The sequence below is a fragment of the Dunckerocampus dactyliophorus genome, chromosome 6 (genome assembly GCF_027744805.1).
Source record: "Dunckerocampus dactyliophorus isolate RoL2022-P2 chromosome 6, RoL_Ddac_1.1, whole genome shotgun sequence".
Lineage (NCBI taxonomy): Eukaryota > Metazoa > Chordata > Actinopteri > Syngnathiformes > Syngnathidae > Dunckerocampus > Dunckerocampus dactyliophorus.
The window spans coordinates 4757425-4780027 of NC_072824.1; the positions used below are offsets into that span (position 1 = coordinate 4757425).

At 40.5% G+C, this 22603-nt stretch overlaps 1 protein-coding gene across 4 annotated transcripts in view; it reads right to left on the reverse strand.

Moving 5' to 3' along the window:
- Positions 1-1164: 1164 nt before the first annotated feature.
- LOC129182446 (synaptogyrin-1-like) overlaps positions 1165-22603 on the reverse strand; it is a 41492-nt gene continuing 20053 nt past the window's right edge. Inside the window, exons 2-6 of one of the 4 annotated variants that reach the window (XR_008570642.1) lie at positions 16674-16911; positions 16286-16431; positions 9472-9704; positions 2471-2571; positions 1165-1765 (exon numbers count right to left, since the gene is read on the reverse strand). Coding sequence is in view for 3 of the 4 variants with exons in the window: in XM_054778584.1 (XP_054634559.1) it covers positions 9483-9704; positions 16286-16431; positions 16674-16911 (606 nt within the window). In the remaining variant the exon portion in view is untranslated. Of the gene's footprint in view, positions 2572-9471; positions 9705-9764; positions 11200-16285; positions 16432-16673; positions 16912-22603 lie in introns of those variants that run through there. The other 3 variants (XM_054778584.1, XM_054778583.1, XM_054778586.1) reach the window with 3 other exon arrangements.

Here is a 22603-nt window from a genome sequence, read left to right on the forward strand (position 1 = left end):
AACAGTGGTGAACCTTCCCAGGAGTGGCCAGTCAACCAAATGGACCCCGAGAGCACAGCGACATCTCATCCAAGAGGTCACAAAAGATCCCACAACAACATCCAAAGAACTGCAGGCCTCTCTTGCCTCAGTTAAGGTCAGTGTTCATGACTCCACCATAAGAAAGACACTGGGCAAAAGCGGCCTGCATGGCAGAGTTCCAAGACCAAAACCACTGCTGAACAAAAAGAACATTAAGGCTCGTCACAATTTTGCCAGAAAACATCTTGATGATCCCCAAGACCTTTGGGAAAATACTCTGTGGTCTGACGAGACAAAAGTTGAACTTTTTGGAAGGTGTGTGTTCCATTACATCTGGCCTACAAGTAAAGCCGCATTTCAGAAAAAGAACATCATACTAACAGTAAAATATGGTGGTGGCAGTGTGATGGTCTGGGGCTGTTTTGCTGCTTCAGGACCTGGAAGACTTGCTGTGATAAATGGAACCATGAATTCTGCTGAAGGAGAATGTCCGTCCATCTGTTGGTGACCTCAAGCTGAAACCAACCTGGGTTCTGCAGCAGGACAATGATCCAAAACACACCAGCAAGTCCACCTCTGAATGGCTGAAGAAAAACAAAATGAAGACTTTGGAGTGGCCTAGTCAAAGTCCTGACCTGAATCCTATTGAGATGCTGTGGCATGACCTTAAAAAGGCGCTTCATGCTGGAAAACCCTCCAATGTGGCTGAATGACAACAATTCTGCAGAAATGAGTGGGCCGAAATTCCTCTGCAGCGCTGTCTAGTTGAGACTAGTTGCAAGTTATCACACACGCTTGATTGCAGTTGTTGCTGCTAAGGTGAAACCACTTTTTCACACAGGGCTATGTAGCTTTGGATTTTTTTCTTTCTCCCTTAATAATAAAAAGTTTCATTAAAAAACTGCAAGTGTGACAAACATGCAAAAAAGTAAGAAATCAGGAAGGGGGTAACCACTTTCTCACACCACTTGAGTCGAAGTTGATTGCAGTATATTGTCACATATATTTTTTATATATTTTCATTGTACTTTTCTTAAAAGGGATGTTCAAATCTCGCCTCATTCTCGTAGATCGTCGCACATCGTCTCGTCTTGTGACACTCCTAATATCTAAACATGTTTTTGTCGGTGGAGGGAGACGTGCACATAAACAAACAGGCCACGCCAGTTGAATGTCTCTTTATTTCCAATGGTTAAAATCAAACACATCAAAAACGTACATTTAAACGCACCTTTACATTGCACCTTTTCTTGTGTGAAACATATGTTGACAGGCAACATCACACACGACTACATCTACACGCTAGCACAGTATAAAGTACATATATATTATATACTTCCATAGTTTGCTCACATTTATTTTTGTTGTATTTCTTTCTGCATACTATAATATTGTTGTTATTATTATCCCAAAATAAAAACATCTCCTCTCGCAACATAAAGGACATGAGGCTCACTGGAGATCACCAAAAACACTCAAGCTTCTTTCTTGTGTTTTTCATAGCGGAATGTCCTAAAATAAATCTTTGAAACACTAACATAAAGCATTGTTTATTCATCTATTTACACTTTTTTATTCAAATGCAGCAATGCAGTTTCATACACAGGCGGTTGATGTTTCATGTGGAAAGTTTGTTGGTGTCAAGTGGAAAAAAAACTAAAGTCACAGTTTGGGTGCTCTCCAAACAAATTGGTTAGCAGTTTCTACGCTTATATAAACAAGAATTGAATGAAATCCATGCAATCTGGAATGAAAAAGAACAGAAACAACAGAAAAGGGATTTACTGTGGTTCTTTTGTGTTCACATTTGAGAGAGGATCCAGGATCTTTTCCTTGCCCGATTCTGGTCTGATGGGCTCTCAAAGTCAACACAATGCCAACACATCTGGATGACTTTGTGTTCACATGGCAAACTGATGTGAAAGAGGATCCAGTTCTTACAATTTACAAGTTAAACAAAGTGAATCCGGTTCAGTGTTCGTCCACGCTGTTGAGACGAAGAGAACAGCCTCGGAGACTTGAACCACTTCAGGCGACCGAAGCGGCAAAACACCCTTCACGTCTTCAGATCAGCTTGCTTAACTTGCGCATTGTGAACACACAAAGTGGTCCAGATTCATTTTGTGCCTTGTTTTGACTTTGAGGCCCCCATCAGACCTGGGGTGGATCCTGTCCCAAATGAACTCACAGTGTGAGCACACAATGAATTGTACTGTTAAATCAACTTTTGGTCCACTTCAAGAGGACTGACTTAGTTCACTTTGCTATGTGAACGCACCCAAACATGCACAACAAAGTCAGTGGGGAGCATTTTGTGTTACTATTAAAACCAAAATATGGTGTTAGAACACTGATGACGGTCACGAGGCTGACAAATAGCAAGTGTGTGTGTGTGTGTGTGTGTGTGTGTGTGCGTGTGTGTGTGTGAAGGCAATGTGGTCACCAGTACCGTCCTGCCACAGGGTGACTTCCTCTGTAAAGCATCCCTGATGTCTCCACCTCTCCCGTCCCAACTGACCCGTCTTCATGGACTAATCAAGGACAGGATTTCTGTAAGATTAGCGATTATTTATGTGAGAGATATTGAGAAATTGAATGAAATGTTGTGGGGTGTGTTTTAGGGCTGTCAAAAATAGCGCGTTTTATGGCGGTAACTCATTTATTTCATGAAGCACGTTAAAATCAGTAGCGTAATTAACGCATGCTCATCGTGTCAAGCCACGCCTCTCTGTGATGACGGCAGAAGGAGGCACAATAGCGTCCCTACACAGAGTCTGAGTACTTATTCTGACCTGAACACATCAACAGCAGTGCAATTATGTATCTCCAATTGACTAACACGTCTCTAGTCCCACTGATCCGTATTATATATCTGGATAGACCATTGGTCAATGACTTGTGAAGCCACGCGGCTGCCATATTACCGCTCACAAGAAACACTTCTCGGACAATGACTTATGTGAGAACTTGTGAGTTGTTAAGTCTGTTGTTAGTTTGTTACCCACTCAACAGGTGTGCTTGAGCTTAGTCATAAGGCCTCGGGTATGATCATTTTTAAAAATTCTGTCGATATCATACCATACCTGAGTCATAACGGCTTTACATAGGGGGATGTGGGGGGTATGTAAACAAACAACCGCGACCTGACTACTAAATAATTTGCGGTTGCTTGCAAATATAAAAAAATGCGTTTTTTTTTTGTTTACCCGAATTTCAAATGAACCCCCATATAGAGACAAGGTTTATATATTATTACATATTATTCCTGTGGTTTTTGTTTAAATATATTTCTATATCAGAAAAGAGGTTATTTATATTTCATAACACAAAAAAAAAAAATCAGAAAAAAATCAGCAAAATGTTAAATGATTTAAAACTTGTCCAAAGTCACTCTCTTTGATGATTCATATTTTGTACAGACGAGAGCACAGTGAATTGTATGAAAGTAAGAAAAAAAGTAAAGGATCATGTCCATGGATTTTAGTGTAAAAAGGGATGGGATATGCAGTTCAAATGAAAATCTCTTTCTAGAGGAGTAAAACTATGCATTGCTCTATGGGAGTGGTGGGTGCACAGTAGAATTTTGTCTCAAAGGCAATGAGAATTGGAAAGGGAAAAAGTACATTTAATATAGCCAAAAGATAGAGAATAACGTATCAAATCGTTTTTAAGGGACGAAGGTTGCGTTACTTGAAGGAATGGGAGAATCTCCCCGCTTTTTAATGTAAAATATAGATGTTCTGCGAGCCTCTTCATCTGCTTTGTACGATGTGCCAATGTAGTCTGCTACGTACGAGATGTGAGTGGTAAAATGGCCTCTCGGTGGCTTCAGCGGTTTGCACGGGCGGGTGCGACGTATGGTGTATCCAGATATATAATACAGATCAGTGCTCTAGTCCAGTCGTGATCCGAACGACACTTCCTGATTGCCGCTGGACGACCACGAGGCGCGTTCAGTGACACTCCGAACATCACAACAGCGTCTTTATTATGCGTGTATGTGTGGTCTAAATAAACAGAAAGACAGAGAACAGCAGTAAGTCGATATTCTTATCATTCACAAACGTAACTCTTACTGCGGAAGTACAATTCGCTGCATGTAAGTATGCTCGAAAATCCCCAAAAATACATCTACAGTCGTCCCTCGCTACATCAGGCCCTCACACTCTGTCACGGTTTTTCACAAATTAATGTATGAATAAATGATCGCTGTTTTGTGGTTGAATGTGGTCTATTGTTAGTAAAAATATGCATAATTAAGTAAATTGTACTTATTCTTGGCCTAAATTAAGCCTAAAAATGGCTAAATGAAGTAACTAAATGAACTAAAATACAAATAAGACATTCCAGCCCCCCTTGACCATATATATTTTCTCAAAAGCGACAAATCTAGCGACTTTTTCTGGCATCGTCGAGGAGTATTTGGGGACTCAAAAGTGAAAGCACGTGTTCTGCATGTCGTGTTGTCACTGGGCAACAGCGAGTGCCGTTGACAGGTCCGCCCCGTCCAAAGGCAGTCACAAGCCGGCAGTGTACAGTCAGTTTCCACGGCACATTGAGTGCGTGACATGTAGCTCTACACATCGAAAGTGCAAATTAATCACACATGCACGAGCCGCAGGGGTGGAGCTGTTTTACACACGCAAATGTTTCTTACTCTTAAGTAAGCTTGGATAAAAGAGGAGGGTGTGTTTATATATTTTTTGATAGTCAATTGCTACTTTATTTGTAAAATGAAGTTGATTGTCTTACAATTTGTTCTGGTAAATGTAAGCAAATGATAAACCAGTTGCTACTGCATATATTCACTAGAAGAGTGAGCCACTCATGAGTCATGTTAATGTGAGCCACAGAATAAACACAGCATAATCTGTTATTCTCTGTTCAATTGTGCTAATTTAAAAAAGTTCCCAATAGCCAACGTGTGATGGGAGAACTTTGAGAGGCACTTGCCAAGATTAAATATCAAAGTTATTTTATTTAGATGAAATGATGGTCAATTTTAAATTAACACTTTTTTTTGTCTCTCCTATGAGGTTATGCTTTTCTCGTACAGCGTTTTACAACAACGTATGCAAATTAGACAATGATGTCATCTAGCAACTTCTAGGACAGCCAATAGCTACTTTTCTTACTGAAAAGTTGGCAACAGTGCTCATTTACTGCGACACCGCTCCAGCAGGAGTTTTATTTACATCTTAAATGGCTTATTTACTCTTATTTTGTCTACTATTTTGGGAAACGAGTTTAAAGCTGCCATAAATGGTGGAAGTACGCTGGAAGTACGCTGGAAGTACGCTGTCCATAAAAAAAAAAACAAGGAACTGCTAATGTGTGAGTCTGTGTTATATTATGTCTAATGTGTTTTATTTTCTCTGATTACAGCTACTATATTGGGTAATAGGAGTGTAAAGGTGACTATAAGAGTGTTATTTCATGTCTTGAGGGCTCTCGTAATGTTAAAACCCGTATTTAAGAAGTCATAAGCAGGTTTTCTATTCCATAACTGTGAAAATATTCTGTTTATTAATACTGAATCCGATTTTGCAGAAATTCACTTATCACGGTCAGTTCTGGAACCAATTAACCACAGTAAACGAGGGATGACTGTGCACTCAAAACATGTGAATTTATTTTAAATTACGTAGTGTCTTTGAATGCAACCCATCATGGCTCATGATAATAACACCTTAATGTGTGATTGAAATGTTCTGCTACTATTAAAAAAAACATTTTCAGTTCATTTGGAGTTGTTAAAATTGTGTCCTCTCACTTATCTTACTGTACATAAAATACAGTCAAAATGGGCATATTTTACACGGTTGCAAATGGTGATTAATCATGGTTAATTCATTTGAAAACTGTGATTAATTTGATAATAATTTTTAATCATTTGACAGCACTAGTTTTGAAAAAAAAATCACTACTCCAACCTGTTGCCACCTCAGTGTGGGCCACGCCCACGTCTGACCCATCTCGATATTTTTTTATTCCATTTTTAAGACGCGTTGACTTCTACTTCCTGTTTTCCATCACGTCTTCACAATAAAGCATTCAAACAGGAAGGAAACCCGTTGATCGGCAATCAGCACTTCCGTCGCATACAGAAGCAAACACTAAATGGCACATGGTGTTGGGGGGAGGGAGACAACCGTGCGCAACACCAAATCCGCTATGATTTGATTTGATGTCGGCCATATTGTCCATTTTATTGTCAAAGTTATTACAGTGGAACCTTCAAAGGCAAACGCAAGAGTTCGACCAATCATTTTTGGGGACAACAATAACGCCAATGAGGCCGCCACATGGACGGTCCGAACCGACTTGCATCAAAAGTCCAGACCTCACACCACATACGAGTCTTTAACTGGCAAAACCAGACTTATGATCAATAACACGTGTCACATTTGTGCGCACCTTTGGTGCAGACAGGCACCGCTTTGAAAGCGAAAGGGAAGAAGCAATGAAACACAACACCGCCTTCCTATTGATGAAAAATCTATCAAAGCATGAAGGGCCGTTTGGTTGCAGAAGGGGGGAGGTGCTTACAGTAATTAGGAAATAGTAACTGCCTGAGGCCTCGCCTGACTTTGCAGGTTAATGATTCTTAGAATAAGTATTTCATGACATCTATCTTTGTTGTTTGCTAAATTTGTACATGATGGATACATTTTATATTTGCATTCTACATGTTTTTATATTAAAAAATATATATATATATATATATACTGTATATCCCAATTTTCCCCACTGGCCTAATGTGTTACAGTTTTTCTCCATTGGTTTGGCTCATTTCTTGAAATAGAAATTACATTCTCCAAACTCTAAGTTCATTTGGCCAAACAGTTAAGCACAACACTATAGTTCACTTGCAAAAGCTCACATCGCTCCTAAAACTGTTCATTCACGCTTCAAAGCTTAATTCCTTTCGTGTATGAATAGTCAGTGCCACCAAAATGCAAAGATCCTTCCTTCTCAAATGCTTTGGCTCATTTCCTGAAATAGACCGAACTTTCTCAACACTCTTGGTTCTTTTACCAAAATAAACCTGGGTGGTTCAACACAAGGGCCGCACGGTGGCCGAGTGGTTAGCATGTTGGCCACATAGATCTGTGTCCGAATCTCCGTTGGGCATCTCTGTGTGGAGTTTGCATGTTCTCCCCGTGCGTGCGTGGGTTTTCTCTGGTTTCCTCCCACATTCCAAAAACATGCATGTTGGAGACTCTAAATTGTCCATAGGCATCAATGTGAGTGTGAATGGTTGTTTGTCTATATGTGCCCTACGATTGACTGGCGACCAGTCCACGGTGTACCCCGCCTCTCGCCCGAAGTCAGCTCCAGCATACCTGCAACCCTAATCAGGATAAGAGGCATAGAAAATGGACGGTTGGATGGTTCAGCACAACACCATGATTCACCTGCAAAAGCTCATATCTTTCCCAAAACTCTTTACTTTTTATGCATCAAAACTACATTTCTTTCAGTGGCCCCAAAAATGCATCGTCCTTTCGGCACATATTGCACTCATCCTGCCATGGAAATTGTACTGTTTTTATTCACAAACACCAAATAACTTCCATACATCGCAGCAATGAAAAAATGTGTTTCTCATAACGTAAACGTTACACAATGAAATGATGCCGACACGTTTTGGAGAGAAAACAACCGTTAGACCAGAGAACAGGCAATCAGTTTAGATCCACGTGATCTATTGTAAATGTAGGCTAACTGTACTAAATCATTTGCAACGCTGGTCTTAGACATTGAGACGCGTACTAAGACGTTTGCAATTTCATGAAATCAATGAGAACTGCAATTGTGCTGTGAACAACTGCGAGGTTGTGTTTGGAGATTTGTCCGTGTTATTTTGAGAATGTCATTTGTGTTTCAAGAAATGAGCCAAACCAATGGAGAAAAAATGTAATACACTATGTCAAATAACTGTACGGTCAAACGTGCGCTTATACTGGAAAATAAGGAAACCAAACCAGGCAAGATAAACAGTTTTTAGGTGAGATATACAGTAATCAAGGTTCCAGACATGACCTTGATCAGTCCATTTATATATTTTTTTTTTACTTTAGTTTTTTTTTTTTTTATTAGTATGTAATATTACAGAATTTAAGTCCAAATATTATGGGAATAAAGTCATAATACTACGAGAAGAAAATTTACAAGAAGAAAGTTGAAAAAGAACACAGCAAAAATCGTAAACAAAACCAAAAAAAACAACTGTAATTTTATGGGAATAAAGTCAAAATATTAAGAGAACACGGAGAAAACCCACGCACGCATAGGCCGACATGCTAACCACTAGGCCACCGTGCGACCTAGGGTTGAAATATTAAAGAAAAACAGGTTATTTTGAAAGTTGTAATATCATAGGAAACAAAACAAAATAAAGTTGGAAAATTAGGTTAGGGAAAAAGTTATAGTAAAATGGGAATAACAACAATTAGGGGAAAAGTTATAAAAATATGAGAGTAAAGTCAAAATATTAAGAGAAAAAAAGTCGTATTCTAATGAAAAAAAGTTGCAATTTTCCAAGAATTCCGAGAAAAGAAGAAGTAGGATTCCTTATTCATAAGTTGAATTTTGAACCTGTTTAAATACACTTTTGAACATGATTAGAGCCCTCGAGACATGAAATAACACCCCTATAGTCACCTTTCTATTCCTATGACCCAATGTAGTAGACATAACAAGAGAAAATAAGACATAAATAAGACTCATCCTCGTGTGTGTTGCTGTAACTGTGTACTGTTGCTCGGGGAGATGAGTAGGAGGGTGGGCAAGAAGTGGCGTCGGGGGTTCAGAGTCGAGTTTTAGCTTGCCGTGGGTACCTGTGTTAGGGATTATTATTAACATTACTGACACCTAGTGACCAGTTTAGAATAGTACACATCAACACAACGTCTTTGAATGCATCATCTGAATGCCTTATATCTGACTTTTACTTCATTTAGACATGTTTGTGCTTGAAAATGCCTCACTTAGGCAAAAAATATGTCAAATTTGCTTCAAGATGCATATTTTTTTGGCTAATCTTAGGCTGTATTCAACCACGAAACAGGATGATTTATTCATTCATATTCTTTTAAAAGCGTGACGACCACCACGAACTGTCGAGTGGTTACTGTAAAAGTAAACACAAAAGTATGTAAAACTGCAAAATCCTCGCCTGGACTCCAAAGGGTTAAGGTTGAGGTTGGATGGACTATTTAGTAGTTTTTACCTTTGACTATTAGCAGAGCTTAACTTCTTTTTTACACTTGCCTGCACAGATGAAGGTTGGACGGTGGCCACCATGTGGTGAATGGACATTATTTCCTGTGGTTGTGTTCAACCTCAGAGGTTCCACTGTGTTTTATTTCAAACTATAATTACGTGTCATGTGAATAGGACGACCTGACCTGACCCCCACCCCGCCAAAGTTTTGCGTACGTCTACCTTCGCCCCCTTCAGTAGTCCTGGCGCTGGTATCCCGTGGTGCCGTCAAACACGCCGTCGCTGTTGGCTTGCCCCCCTCCTCTTCCGCCCGGGCTCTCCAGGTCGTCACCGCCGAAGGAGGTGTAGGGTCCGCCCCCGGCCGCGTCCTGGCTGGGGTCCGTGTAGTCCTGGGAGAAGAGGGCCGAGTCGGCCCCCAGCTTGTACTTCTGGAAGCCCAGGAAGGACTGTCCTGCCTTTGGAATAGTGGGGAGGGGTTGCAGGGGTGTGTGTGTTGGGGGGGGCAAAGGATGGATGAAGATGATGAAGAACAAGATGCAGGTGTGTTAGCAGAGAAGAACAGAGAGGGAAAACATTGATTAGTCGTCTAGAAAGCTTGTGAAGTTTATTAGCGACAGTTCAGTCAAAGCATGTTAGTTACTCTGCCATGGGGTTGGGGGGGTGGGGGGGTGGGGGGGCATTGTAATCCGCTCTCTGACCACCTCAGTGTCTCCAGGCTGCACCGGCGCAGGAACATGTTGCATTATTGAACAGCTACAGCGCCGCAGTGCATAAAACATCATCTTTTTGTCTCCCACGACAGCAGCCACCATACAAACTATGGACAAAAGTATTGGGACAGCTTTAGGAAGCGAAAGGTGACGACCATATGGAGTCAGAGCAGGCATGCTTGTGTGGACCTTGCTGTGTGCACTGGAGACACATAAGGGTCTTTCTTCCCCAAGAAATTCCTACACTGTTAGAAGCCTAAAATTGTCCAAAATGTCTCGCCCAGGTGAAGAATCGCGACTGAAGCGGTCGAGTCCAACCTTTCATTCTAGTCATTGATTAAGAGCTCTGTCCCAATACTTTTGTTCATATAGGCCAGGGGTGTCCAAAGTGCAGGCCAGAGGCTATTTGCGGCCACTGCTGTTTTTTTGTTATGAGGGGAAAAAAAATTGTAATTTTTGGAAAATTAGGTTGGGGAAAAAGTTATAATAATATGGGAATAAAGTCCAAATAGTATAGGATAATATATATCATTATATTACAAGAAGAACATTCACCAAGATTTAAGAAGTAAGTTGACACATTTGGAAAAAAAAACAGCAAAAATGGGGAAAAAGAGCAAAGAGAGAAGTTGATATTAATTATATGTTTTTTTACCTATATGACAAAGATGAGATGAAATATAAAGTATATAACTTCTTAGCATATCTACATGTGTTGCTTTACAAAATATCAAATTTTCATTTTTCACAAGGTGAAAGCTCAAAAGGTTGGACACCCCTGACATAGGCGGTCAGCAGGTGAAGTCATTCAAAACAAAAGGAGACGCCAAACATTTCATTCTTTTAGAAAACTGTAATTCACTCCCTCCTTTTTAGGTAGGGGACAAAAAAAAATCACATGACATCTTTCAGCTCCTTCTGAACTAGAAAACAAGGTTTCTGGTTTGTAATCAATGTATTGATGAGGTGATATTGAGCGAATAAAGAGAGCTACTAAAGGACGTAAGCCTTGACGTACTGGTTTCATGTGATGAGATGGTGGAAAGGAAGCCCACAGAAAGGACGTTAAGCAATAGAATCATCAAAAACCTGAGTACTCTCTTTGAAAAAACAAAAAGGTAAAACAAAAGCAGCATCAGATCAGTGGCGGTTGATGAGGCTGCGGCGGGAACAGCTTGGTGTATTCCTCTTCAAAGGACACATTCTTTAACTTCTCCATGGAGAACAGAGCCTGGGCGCCCTGTCGGAACAACATCCACATCAACCAATCACACGCCAGCATGTGCCCACATGGAGCAATAAGAGCATAAAGGCTCCTTCCTTTCAGAAGACTCTTTTCTTCCACTTGAAGTCCCGACCACTTCAGTTCATCAATTCCATGTCATGTTTAGTGATTTTTGCATGTTTGTCACACTGATATGCTTCAGATCATCAAACAAATGTAAATATTTGTCAATGACAACACAACTGAACACAAAATGCAGTTTTTAAATGAAACTTTATCATTAAGGGAGAAAAAAAATCCAAACCTACATGGCCCTGTGTGAAAAAGTGATTGCCCCTTGATAAAACATAACTTAACTGAGATTAATTGAGCTCTATCAGTGTGTAAAAGGTTATAAAGCCATTTCTAAAGCTTTGGGACTCCAGCGAACCACAGTGAGAGCCATTATCCACAAATGGCGAAAACATGGAACAGTGGTGAACCTTCCCGGGACCAAAATGACCTCAAGAGCGCAGCAACGACTCATCCAAGAGGTCACAAAAGACCCCACAACAACATCCAAAGAACTGCAGGCCTCACTTGCCTCAGTTAAGGTCAGTGTTCATGACTCCACCATAAGAAAAGACACTGGGCAAAAACGGCCTGCACGTCAGAGTTCCAAGACAAAAAACGCTACCGAACAAAAAGAACATTAAGGCTCGTCTCAATTTTGCCAGAAAACAACTTGATAATCCCCAAGACCTTTGGGAAAATACTCTGTGGTCTGACGAGACAAAAGTTGAACTTTTTTGGAAGGTGTGTGTCCCATTACATCTGACGTAAAAGTAACCCCACATTTCATAAAAAGAACATCATACCATCAGTAAAATATGGTGGTGGTGGTGTGATGGTCTGGGGCTGTTTTGCTGCTTCAGGACCTGGAAGACTTGCTGTTGTAAATGGAACCACGAAAATCCTGAAGGAGAATGTCCGGCCATCTGTTGGTGACCTCAAGCTGAAACCAACTTGGGTTCTGCTGCAGGACAATGATCCAAAACACACCAGCAAGTCCACCTCTGAATGGCTGAAGACTTTGGAGTGGCCTAGTCAAAGTCCTGACCTGAATCCTATTGAGATGCTGTGGCATGACCTTAAAAAGGCGCTTCATGCTGGAAAAGCCTCCAATGTGGCTGAATGACAACAATTCTGCAAAGATGAGTGGGCCAAAATTCCTCCACAGCGCTGTAAGAGACTCATTGCAAGTTATCGCAAACGCTTGATTGCAGTTGTTGCTGCTAAGGGGGGCCCAACCACTTATTAGGTTTAGGGGGCAATCACTTTTTCACACAGGGCCATGTAGCTTTGCATTGTTTTCTCCCTTAATAATAAAAACCTTCATTTAAAAACGACATTTTGTGTTCAGTTGTGTTGTCATGGACTAATATTTACATGTGTTTGATGATCTGAAACATTTAAGTGTGACAAAGGGGCAAAAAAAAAGAAATCAGGAAGGGGGCAAACAAAGTACAACATTTAAGCTGCAAAGGGAGGATACATTCCCCTTTAAGGACATGCAATGTACACTTCAACTTGTTAAATCATCTTTTTCATATCCTTAAAATTGTACAATAACACAAACACACCTGCAGATGAACATCACCTTTCACAAGATGGTGTTACTCCTGTGATGCATCTTGCTGTCCAACCCACATCACACCAGGTCACCATTATTGTTGAGATTATGTCTTGGCATACTTTCAAGTGTTAGAGAGAGGAAGTGTATTCTCAAAGTTTATTCTAAGACTAAGACTAAGCCAGAACCAGGAAGTCGACACATAGCAGCATGAGTACAGACCATACTTAGGAAATGGAAATCTAAGACCAATGGTGTGCGTGATCTGCATGATCCAGTTGATCCTACCATAGGATGCCACTTGTGGAGGTGTGCTCGCAATGCAGCCGCTAAATTAGGGGTGTCCAAAGTGTGGTTTAAAAATATAATTTCACAATGAAACTAAAAATCAAACACAACAGCAAAAATTGAAAAATCGGTAGTAATTTTCCAAGAATAAAGTGAAAATGTTAAGAGAAAAAAGTTGCAATCTAACGGCAAAAAGATGTAATTTTACGAGAATAACGTGATATTATGAGGAAAGATAATGTCATTTTAGTAGCATAAAGTTAAAATATTAAAGAAAATAGCCTATTTTTTAAAGTCGTAATATTATGAGAAACAAACAAAACACAAATAAAGTTGTAATTTTTGGGAAATTAGAAAAGTTATAATGTTAAGAGAAAGTCAAAATATTATGATAATAAAGTTAGAGTAGAGAATAAAGTTCTTTTGTTTTTTGTACAATAGTATATGTGACTTTAAAATCAATAAATACATAAAGACTCTAGGTGCATGGTGGCCTAGTGGTTAGCATGTTGGCTACACAGTCAGGAGATTGAGAAGATCTTGGTTAGAATCTCTGTTGGGCATCTCTGTGTAGACTTTGCGTGTCCTACCCGTGCGTGTGTGGGTTTTTTCCGGGCAGTCCAGCTTCCTCCAAAATTCCCAAAACATGCATGTCAGGTTAATCTGCTACTCTAAATTGTCCATAGATATGAATGTGAGTGTGAATGGTTGTTTGTCTATATGTGCCCTGCCATTGGCTGGCGACCAGTCCAGGGTGTACCCCTCCTCTCTCCCAAAGTCAGCTGGGATAGGCTCAGCTGACTTTGCCCAAAGGTAGCGTATCGCCAGTATCAGCCTGAATTTGACACAGTATCGGATTGGAAGGGAAACTGGCGGTATTGCACATAACTACGGGGACCAGATTCCCTTGTTTACAATGATTTCAAGCTAATTGTGCTGGGTTTTTTTGCCATTTTCACTGACATTTTATTGTATTATTATTTATCTATTTATAATTGTAGCACTTTTGGAAGTGTTTATTTTATTTTTTGTTATTATTTTTGTAATTTTAAAATTTTATTTTATTTTATTTTCACTTTATTTTTTTCATTGTGCCATTTTTTGTGGTATTTATTTTATTTTTTTCTTATTATGTTTGTATTTGACATTTTTTTCATTTTATTTATAAATGTTCACTTTTCAATTTATATATATATATTCATATATATATATATATATATATGGCTGCCTGTCCAGCCATTTTTGGAGGCAGCACACAGATAACAGAAGAATGATGAAATAATGTAAAAGGCAACAGAAAGTTTTATGCCACCTCCTCAAGCAGACCCCTGGAACTTGAAAACTTAAAAATCTGCCTCCGTGTATAGAAAACATTGTTCAATATTTCAACAGGGATCCAAAACACGTAAGAAGCTGTTGATGTTTATAAAATCAACATAAAAAAAACAAAGCTGAAGCTTAGTGTCTGATATAAATATTCTGCACTCTTCTTTTGGACTGGAAACATACAGTGCGTATGGAAAGTATTCAGACCCCTTTAAATTTTTCACTCTTTGTGTCTTTGTAGCCATTTGGCAAAATCAAAAAAGTTCATTTTATTTCTCATTAATGTACACTCAGGACCCCATCTTAACAGAAAAAAAACATAAACGTAGAAATGTTTGCAAATTTATTAAAAAAGAAAAACTGAAAATCACATGGTCAGAAGTATTTAGACCCTTTGCAGCGACATTCATATTTAACTCACATGCTGTCCATTTCTTCTGATCCTCCTTGAGGTGGTTCCTTTTATTGGAGTCCATTAAAGTGTTTAATTAAACTGGAGTTGATTAGGAAAGGCACACACCTGTCTACTGTATATAAGACCTTCCAGCTCACAGTGCATGTCAGAGCAAATGAGAATCATGAGGTCGAAGGAACTGCCTAAGGAGCTCAGAGGCAGAATTGTGGCAAGGCACAGATCTGGCCAAGGTTACAAAAGAATTTCTGCAGCACTCAAGGTTTTTAAGAGCACAGTGGCCTCCATAATCCTCAAATAGAAGAAGTTTGGGACGACCACAACTCTTCCTAGACCTGGCCGTCCAGCCAAACTGAGCAATCGTGGGAGAAGAGCCTTGGTGAGAGAGGTAAAAAGAACCCAAAGATCACTGTGGCTGAGCTCCAGAGATGCAGTAGGGAGCTGGAAGAAAGTTCCACAAAGTCAACTATCACTGCAGCCCTCCACCAGCCGGGGCTTTATGGCAGAGTGGCCCGACAGAAGCCTCTCTTCAGTGCAAGAAACATGAAAAACACATGAAGGACTGCCAGACTATGAGAAATAAGATTCTCTGGTCTGATGAGACCAAGATTGAACTTTTTGGTGGCATGTGTGGAGAAAACCAGGCACTGCTCATCACCTGCCCAATACAATCCCTATAGTGAAACATGGTGGTGGGAGCATCATGTTGTGGGGGTGTTTTTCAGCTGCAGGGACAGGACGACTGGTTGCAATTGAAGGAGAGATGAATGCGGCCAAGCACAGAGATACCCTGAAGGAAAGCCTCTTCCAGAGTGCTCAGGACCTCAGACTGGGCCGAAGATTCACCTTTCAACAGGACAATGACCCTCAGCACACAGCTAAAATAACAAAGGAGTGGCTTCAGAACAACTCTGTGACGGTTCTTGACTGGCCCAGCCAGAGACCTGACCTAAACCCAATTGAGCATCTCTGGAGAGACCTGAAAATGGCTGTCCACCAACGTTCACCATCCAACCTGACAGAACTGGAGAGGATCTGCAAGGAAGAATGGCAGAGGATCCCCAAATCCAGGTGTGAAAAACTTGTTGCATCATTCCCAAGAAGACTCACGGCTGTATGAGCTCAGAAGGGTGCTTCTACTCAATACTGAGCACAGGGTCTGAATACTGATACTGGTCTGACCATGTGATATTTCACTTTTTCTTTTTTAATACATTTGCAAACATTTCTAAATCTCATTTTATTTCTGTCAAGATGGGGTGCTGAGTGTACATTAATGAGAAATAAAATGAACTTTTTTGATTTTGGCAATTGGCTGCAATGACACAGAGAGTCTGAATAGAGGTCTGAATACTTTCCATACCCACTGTATCTATGTTTTTCTACCCAATCCCTCATCCGTTACCATTACCAAAGTTGTACCAAAAAGATCAAGCCCTTGGCCAAAGTCGAACATTGCTTACCCAAGTGAATATGGAGAAGAAGGAGAAGGTGATGGCAGCCCGCGCGGCATCACCGCCCTCCCTCAGCGGGTCATCGTCATGGTTGGTCACCTGCCACTGATTGGCTAAGAAGCAGAAGCCCACAAACCACATGAAGGACCAGAATGCTGCGGACAGAAAGAGTCGTAGCATTCCAGGTGAATGAAAGTACAACGCCAAAGTCTTTGCCCACCATTGGATGGCTTGTTTCATTAATGACCTCCACTAAGGCTGAACTGTTAATCAAAGTAAATCCATCTGTTTGTTAGCTAGCAGGCTACTTCCTGCTTCATTTAGTATCAGGTACAGATATAATTCCACCCTGACGAAACGTGCACACATACATTCTGTGTCTGAAGGAAGCTGATACCTGAAACGCCGATGTCAGCCAGCACCGCCTTCTTGCGGTCTTTGACGCTGCTGATCTGTGGGAAGTAGATGTCCAGCGCCAGGAAGGCCATGCAGCACAGGAAGGCCATGGAGCCCATGAAGACGCCATAGTTGCAGGCGTTTTGGTTGCGGTTGAAGATGCAGTACTCTGCCACCTCGTTGGGCCGGTTGATGTAGCCCTCGTTGGCGATGCAACCGAAGACGACGATGGAGAAGAGCTGCAGAGGAAGGAGGACGGGACAGGAGAGAATTCTATTAGAGAAGAAATAACCAAGATACAAAAATAATGGAAAAACGTTACAATCAGCAAAGAGCTCCAATTCGGACTATCATGCAACCACTCCTCCACAGTAACATTTCACAGCCTTTAAGGATGGAAAGCAAGACTCGAAAATAATCCAAGTCAAAATAACGACGTGTCATTTAGTTAATGGGACTGCTACTCCACAGTAACATTTTGCAAACTTTCAAAATAAAAAGTATAGAAAGACTCCAAAATGATCCACAAAGTCATAATGAAGATGTTTAATTTAGTTGATGTGATTGCTCCTCCACAGTAACATTTTGCAAACAGTATGATTAGAAAGCAATAGAAAGACTCCAAAATAATCCATAAAGTCAAAATAAAGATGTGTCTTTGAATTAATGCGATCACAAAGTTTCAGACACGTATTTCTTTCCAAGTGTACAAAATAATCCACAAAGCCAAAATAAAGATGTCTTTTAGTTAATGCAAACACTCCTCCACAGTAACACTTAGCAAACTTTCATCATAAAAAAAGCATTCAAAAGACTCCAAAATAATCCACAAAGACAAAATAATCATGTGTCTTTGAAATAATGTGATTGCTCCTCCACAGCAACATTTTGCAAACTGTCAGAATAGAAAGCAACAGAAAGACTCCAAATTAGCGCACAAAGCCTAATTTAATGTTAGGGGAAATATTTCGTAATCCATAAATGACTCTGAAGTTGGAATAGGTGTCTTTCGACATTTTGGACATTTTAGTATGCGTTGTGGGATATTTTCTTCCATTTCTGTGTCGTGTAGGTGGAACATGTCACTGTGCTCTTGTCCTTGTAGTGTGCTTTACACAGCTGTCCTGTGTGTGTGTGTGTGTGTGTTGGTAAATGTCAGCCACACAAAAGGACGCACCAGAGCCATGGTGCTCATCTTCCTCCCACATGCACGCGATAACATCGAAACGTTGTTTCGGGACAGAAGCAACAGAGATGTTCTCATTTTGACCACGCCAGGGGCCGGAAAAGTTAATAGGAGTTCAGCTTGCTTCGGGGATTTGATCACAAGTTGTGAAATTCCAAATTTGTCATGCCCGATTCACCACACGCTGACCCTTTTACAATGGAATACTTTATGGCACGCTACATCTTATATTGTACATATTAAATGTCTTTCTATTCCAACAACACAGAGACGTTTATGTTTCCTGGTAATAAGAATGGGATGATTATTTATATCTATCCGCCAATCCCCACTTTCTCACCCATATTAAAAGTCATTTAGGGGAGACGGGACAGTTGCAACAGGGGACGGTTGCAACAAGCCTTATTTGTCTAATCAGTAACATGCTAGAGTGATGACACTTATACTGCACATGCTCAGTTAGACCCTCTACTCGCCAAGAAGAAAGCGACGATATTGCGCATCTGGTCCAGCTTCTATCAAGACAAAGTTGTTTTGGAGGTATGAAAGTAGCTTTTTTCACGAGCTGTATTTTTGTCATACTATCGTAATATTTTGTATGAATTACTCCAAACCTACTTGGTTTGAATCACTGTTTTGTTGACTATGCAGCAACATTGCTTACATTTGTCAATGTCACTGTGGCTACTTAGCACATGGTGTTTTGTCGTGACTGATACTATGGGGACGGTTGCAACTGTCCCCATGCTAATATCAAAATAGACCACACTAATAAATATTAATTAATATATTTTACTGCTCATGATGGGCAGAATAGGGAATCATAATAGGAAATGAATGCTAATGACAAACTAAATAATTAAAAATCTGAACAGAGGAAGGCAAAAAAAAAAAATACAAGAACATCAAACCACAAAGAAAAGTGTAAAGAAAACCAAAAAAAAAGAAGAGAGAAGAATCAGACTCTGAAGAGAAAGAAGATGTCTGTTTTTTTTCTGTGAGCTAGCAGAAATGTTCTGGGTTCTGCAGAATTGTTCAGAAGCTGCTGGAATAGTTCACAAGACAGCAGATTTGTTGGGGAAGAGGCGAGTGTTGCAGTTTTATTTTTTTAAGCATTCGTGTGCCTTGAACAAAACTTAAAAATCAAACTTTATATTCACTGGAGTTTTAAAACAATGTGAATTTTGTTCACTAAAACTGTTCACTGTTTGTTCACATGTTTAATAAATGTTTTTTGCACTCCAAATGATTCTATTCTTTTTGTCCCAAACTGAAATATTGAGTTTTTATAGCGTCTGTTACATTTGCACATTGACTCAAAGTAGGCCTATGTTTTACACAAAACTAAACTTATTAAATACTTTAATATTGTATACTGTGGTTATTTAAACAAAAAGCATACAATTTTGGTGAAATGTAATGTTTTTTTATTTGTTGCAACCGTCCCTGATTGGTGTTGCAACTGTCCCCAGGTTTGGGGTCAGTTGCAACGTCTGAATTTTTTATTCAAATAAATATTGTGATTGATATGTTATATGTAGCCATCTTTAAATGGTATGGCTATTTAGCAGACAGATGTAGGTTTACTATGTAACGATTTGGTGTGCCTAGTCTGAATAATCTCTGAGTAATTGAGAGTAATGTAAAAAGTGTTGCAACTGCCCCCAGTCTCCCCTACTAGCAAGGAGGCTAAAACATATCAGACATGTCCCCTTTTTGGGACAAGTCTGAGTATAGTATTCCTCCGCCACTTCACGCTTTGAATTTCGCTGCTTCACTCAATTACGTTACAAATTTTTTTATTACTTAAGAAATCATTTCTGTTTCGTGATTGAATAGGGCCTATTACAAGTAAAAAAATATGCATATTTAAGCAAATTGTACATATATTTTGCTTAAATTAAGCATTTGCAAACATAAAATGGCTAAATTAACATTCAAAAGACGCATTCAAAGATGTGATGATACTTTATGTAGTATTCTACACTGGTCACTAGGTGTAATATTGCATTGATGAGATAATACTCTTTCGAAGAGTCTTATTTATGTCTAATATGTCTTATTTTATCTTCTGAGGCCTATTATATTGGGTAATATGAGTGTAAGGTGACCATCCATCTATCCATCCATTCATCTTCTTCCGACCATCCGAGGTCGGGTCACAGGGGCAGCAGCCTAAGCAGGGAAGCCCAGACTTCCCTCTCCCCGTCTACTTCGTCCAGCTCCTCCCAGTAGACCCCGAAGCGTTCCCAGGCCAGTTGAGAGACATAGCCTCTCCAATGTGTCCTCGGGTCTTCCCCGAGTCCTACTCGCCAGAGAAGGCGTCCGGGAGGCATCCTGACCTGAGCCACCTCATCTGGCCCCTCTCAATGTAGAGGAGCAGCAGCTCTACTCTGAGTTTCTCCCGGATGACAGTGCTTCTCACCTTATCTAAAAGGGAGAGCCCAGCCAAACTACGAAGAAAAATCATTTCAGGGGCCTGTACCCGCAATCGGTCACTACTCAAAGCTCACGACCACAGATGAGGGTAAGAACGTAGCCCAACCGGCTCAGCTGCCTCTTCATCACAATGGGCCGATGCAGAGTCAGCATCACTGCAGACGCCGCACCAATTCAACTGTCGATCTTGCGTTCGATCCTTCCCTCACTCGTGAACAAGACCCTGAGGTACTTAAACTCTTCCACTGGGGGCAGGATCTCAAAGATGACTATAGAGGTGTTATTTCATGTCTAGAGGGTTCTAATAATAAAACATATTTAGAAGGTGGTAAACAGGTTTTCTAACTACAAGAATATTTCCTTATATTAACATTCCCAAGAATATTCACTTAAACGAGGGAATACTGTATAGGAAGATTAACAAAGCAACAGACGGAACGGTATACCATCATCACGGCGTGGCACTTACGTACCTCATTAACAAGGTAGTGACCAAAACTGGGTACAGTTGTTTCTGTCATTAGAAGATGTGCCTATTTTTCAGTCAAACTACTGTCACAATCATTAGTGTTATGTCAGCTAGACTTCTGCTGTTATTTGGTCATGTGCTCCAAAGAAGGATATTCATAAGCTTCAACTCATGCACAACAAAGCTGTGAGACTGGCACTGAACTGCCCACTCTGGACAACACTGACAGAATGCATCTCTCATGGTTACAAGTGGAAAACAGATTATAAAAGAATCTTTTCGGGGTTGTTTTAATACGACAGTCGTCCCTAGTTTATGGCGGTTAATTGGTTCCAGAGCAGACTGCGATAAGAATTTCCGCGAAATAGGATTCAATATTAATAAACAGAATACTTTTGTAGTTAGAGCACAGAAACACTGCTTATGAAATTCTAAAGATGGTTTTTAACGTTATTAGAGACATGGAATAACACCCCACTCTTACACTCCTATTACGGGATCACTCCTACTACAGGATCACTACATGGACAAAAGACCGCCACCGCCACAATGTACAGGGTGGGAGACGACCACTCTACCAACTGAGCTATGTTAACCTGTACAAAAAGTGGAAAGTTATAGTAATATATGTTATAGACTTTGTTCGGTGACGTTTCACAAGTAGTGCATACCATTTTATTTGTTCATTCGTTTTTAGAAGACTGAAAACAGCAGAAATTGAAATGTTGGAAAGTAAGAATGCAGACGAAATGTTGAAATGTATAAACCAATGGGGTGTCTCCCCGGTTCAAACAATCAGAATTCATTCTCTCCTCAGTTTGGCCACCGCCCCTAATTAGTCTACAGGTTGCGGCGATCAGGGAACAGTGACTTCTGTCTAACATGATATCATTTTATACAACATGATAAAGATCTACACAGGAATTGAACCAGCAACCTCTGGATTTGGAAGCAACCACCTGAGCCATGTGACCTCTGTAGAATCAGCAGAATGGGGGTAGTAGTAGGGGGCGCCAAATAAATTGCCCATTCATTTTCAACTGGAACATTTTCACAGAAAATATGAAACTACACAAAATGTGGGAATATTAGGAAAAGTCTGAATGCCACTTTGTCCTGAATGAGCTGAACATTTTGATGTTGAATTGGTTTGAATTGGTTGCGACGTGAAGGAGAAGTTAGCAGACAAAAGATGAGAGGGAATAAGAAGAAGCGGAAGAATAAATGTGAGACTTTAACCACGGAAGATGCTTTTCAATCTCTGGCTTCTCCTTGGCACTATCTCTATCCATGATTTGCTTCCCAAGTAGACAAATTACTAGATCACGAGGCAGTCAAACTTTCTGTCCCTCACTTAATGTGTACCGTGTGGGACATTGGTACTAGCATCAGTGGCTAGTTGCCTCCAAACATCACTGAAGTCAACACTGCAGGCGGTGAATCTTCCTCAACCACCCACGTGACGCACATTTTGCCTTTCCTTTCCTCACGGCGCACCAGAGGACATTTACCTGCAAGCTTTCTCATTAAGAAGGGCCCATGAAGACAAGCGGGGAGAATGAGATTGGAGGAGGAAAGGGTCGGGGGCGGCAGGGCTGCGGAGGCGGCGCTATTTATAGAGAGGTTGCATCATCGCCTCCCGCATCCATCACGGCTCCCCACCCCTCCATTACCGGCTCTTGAGACAAACCAGCTGGCGTTTAAAGCAAGCGGCTGAAGCTTTGAGATTGTCGTCACAAAGACACAAAGCAGTCACACGACAGTCGCCAATAAATGTATGTAACGTACATACAGTACAGGACAAAAGAGAAAGATAAATCCTGAAGTATCGTGACTG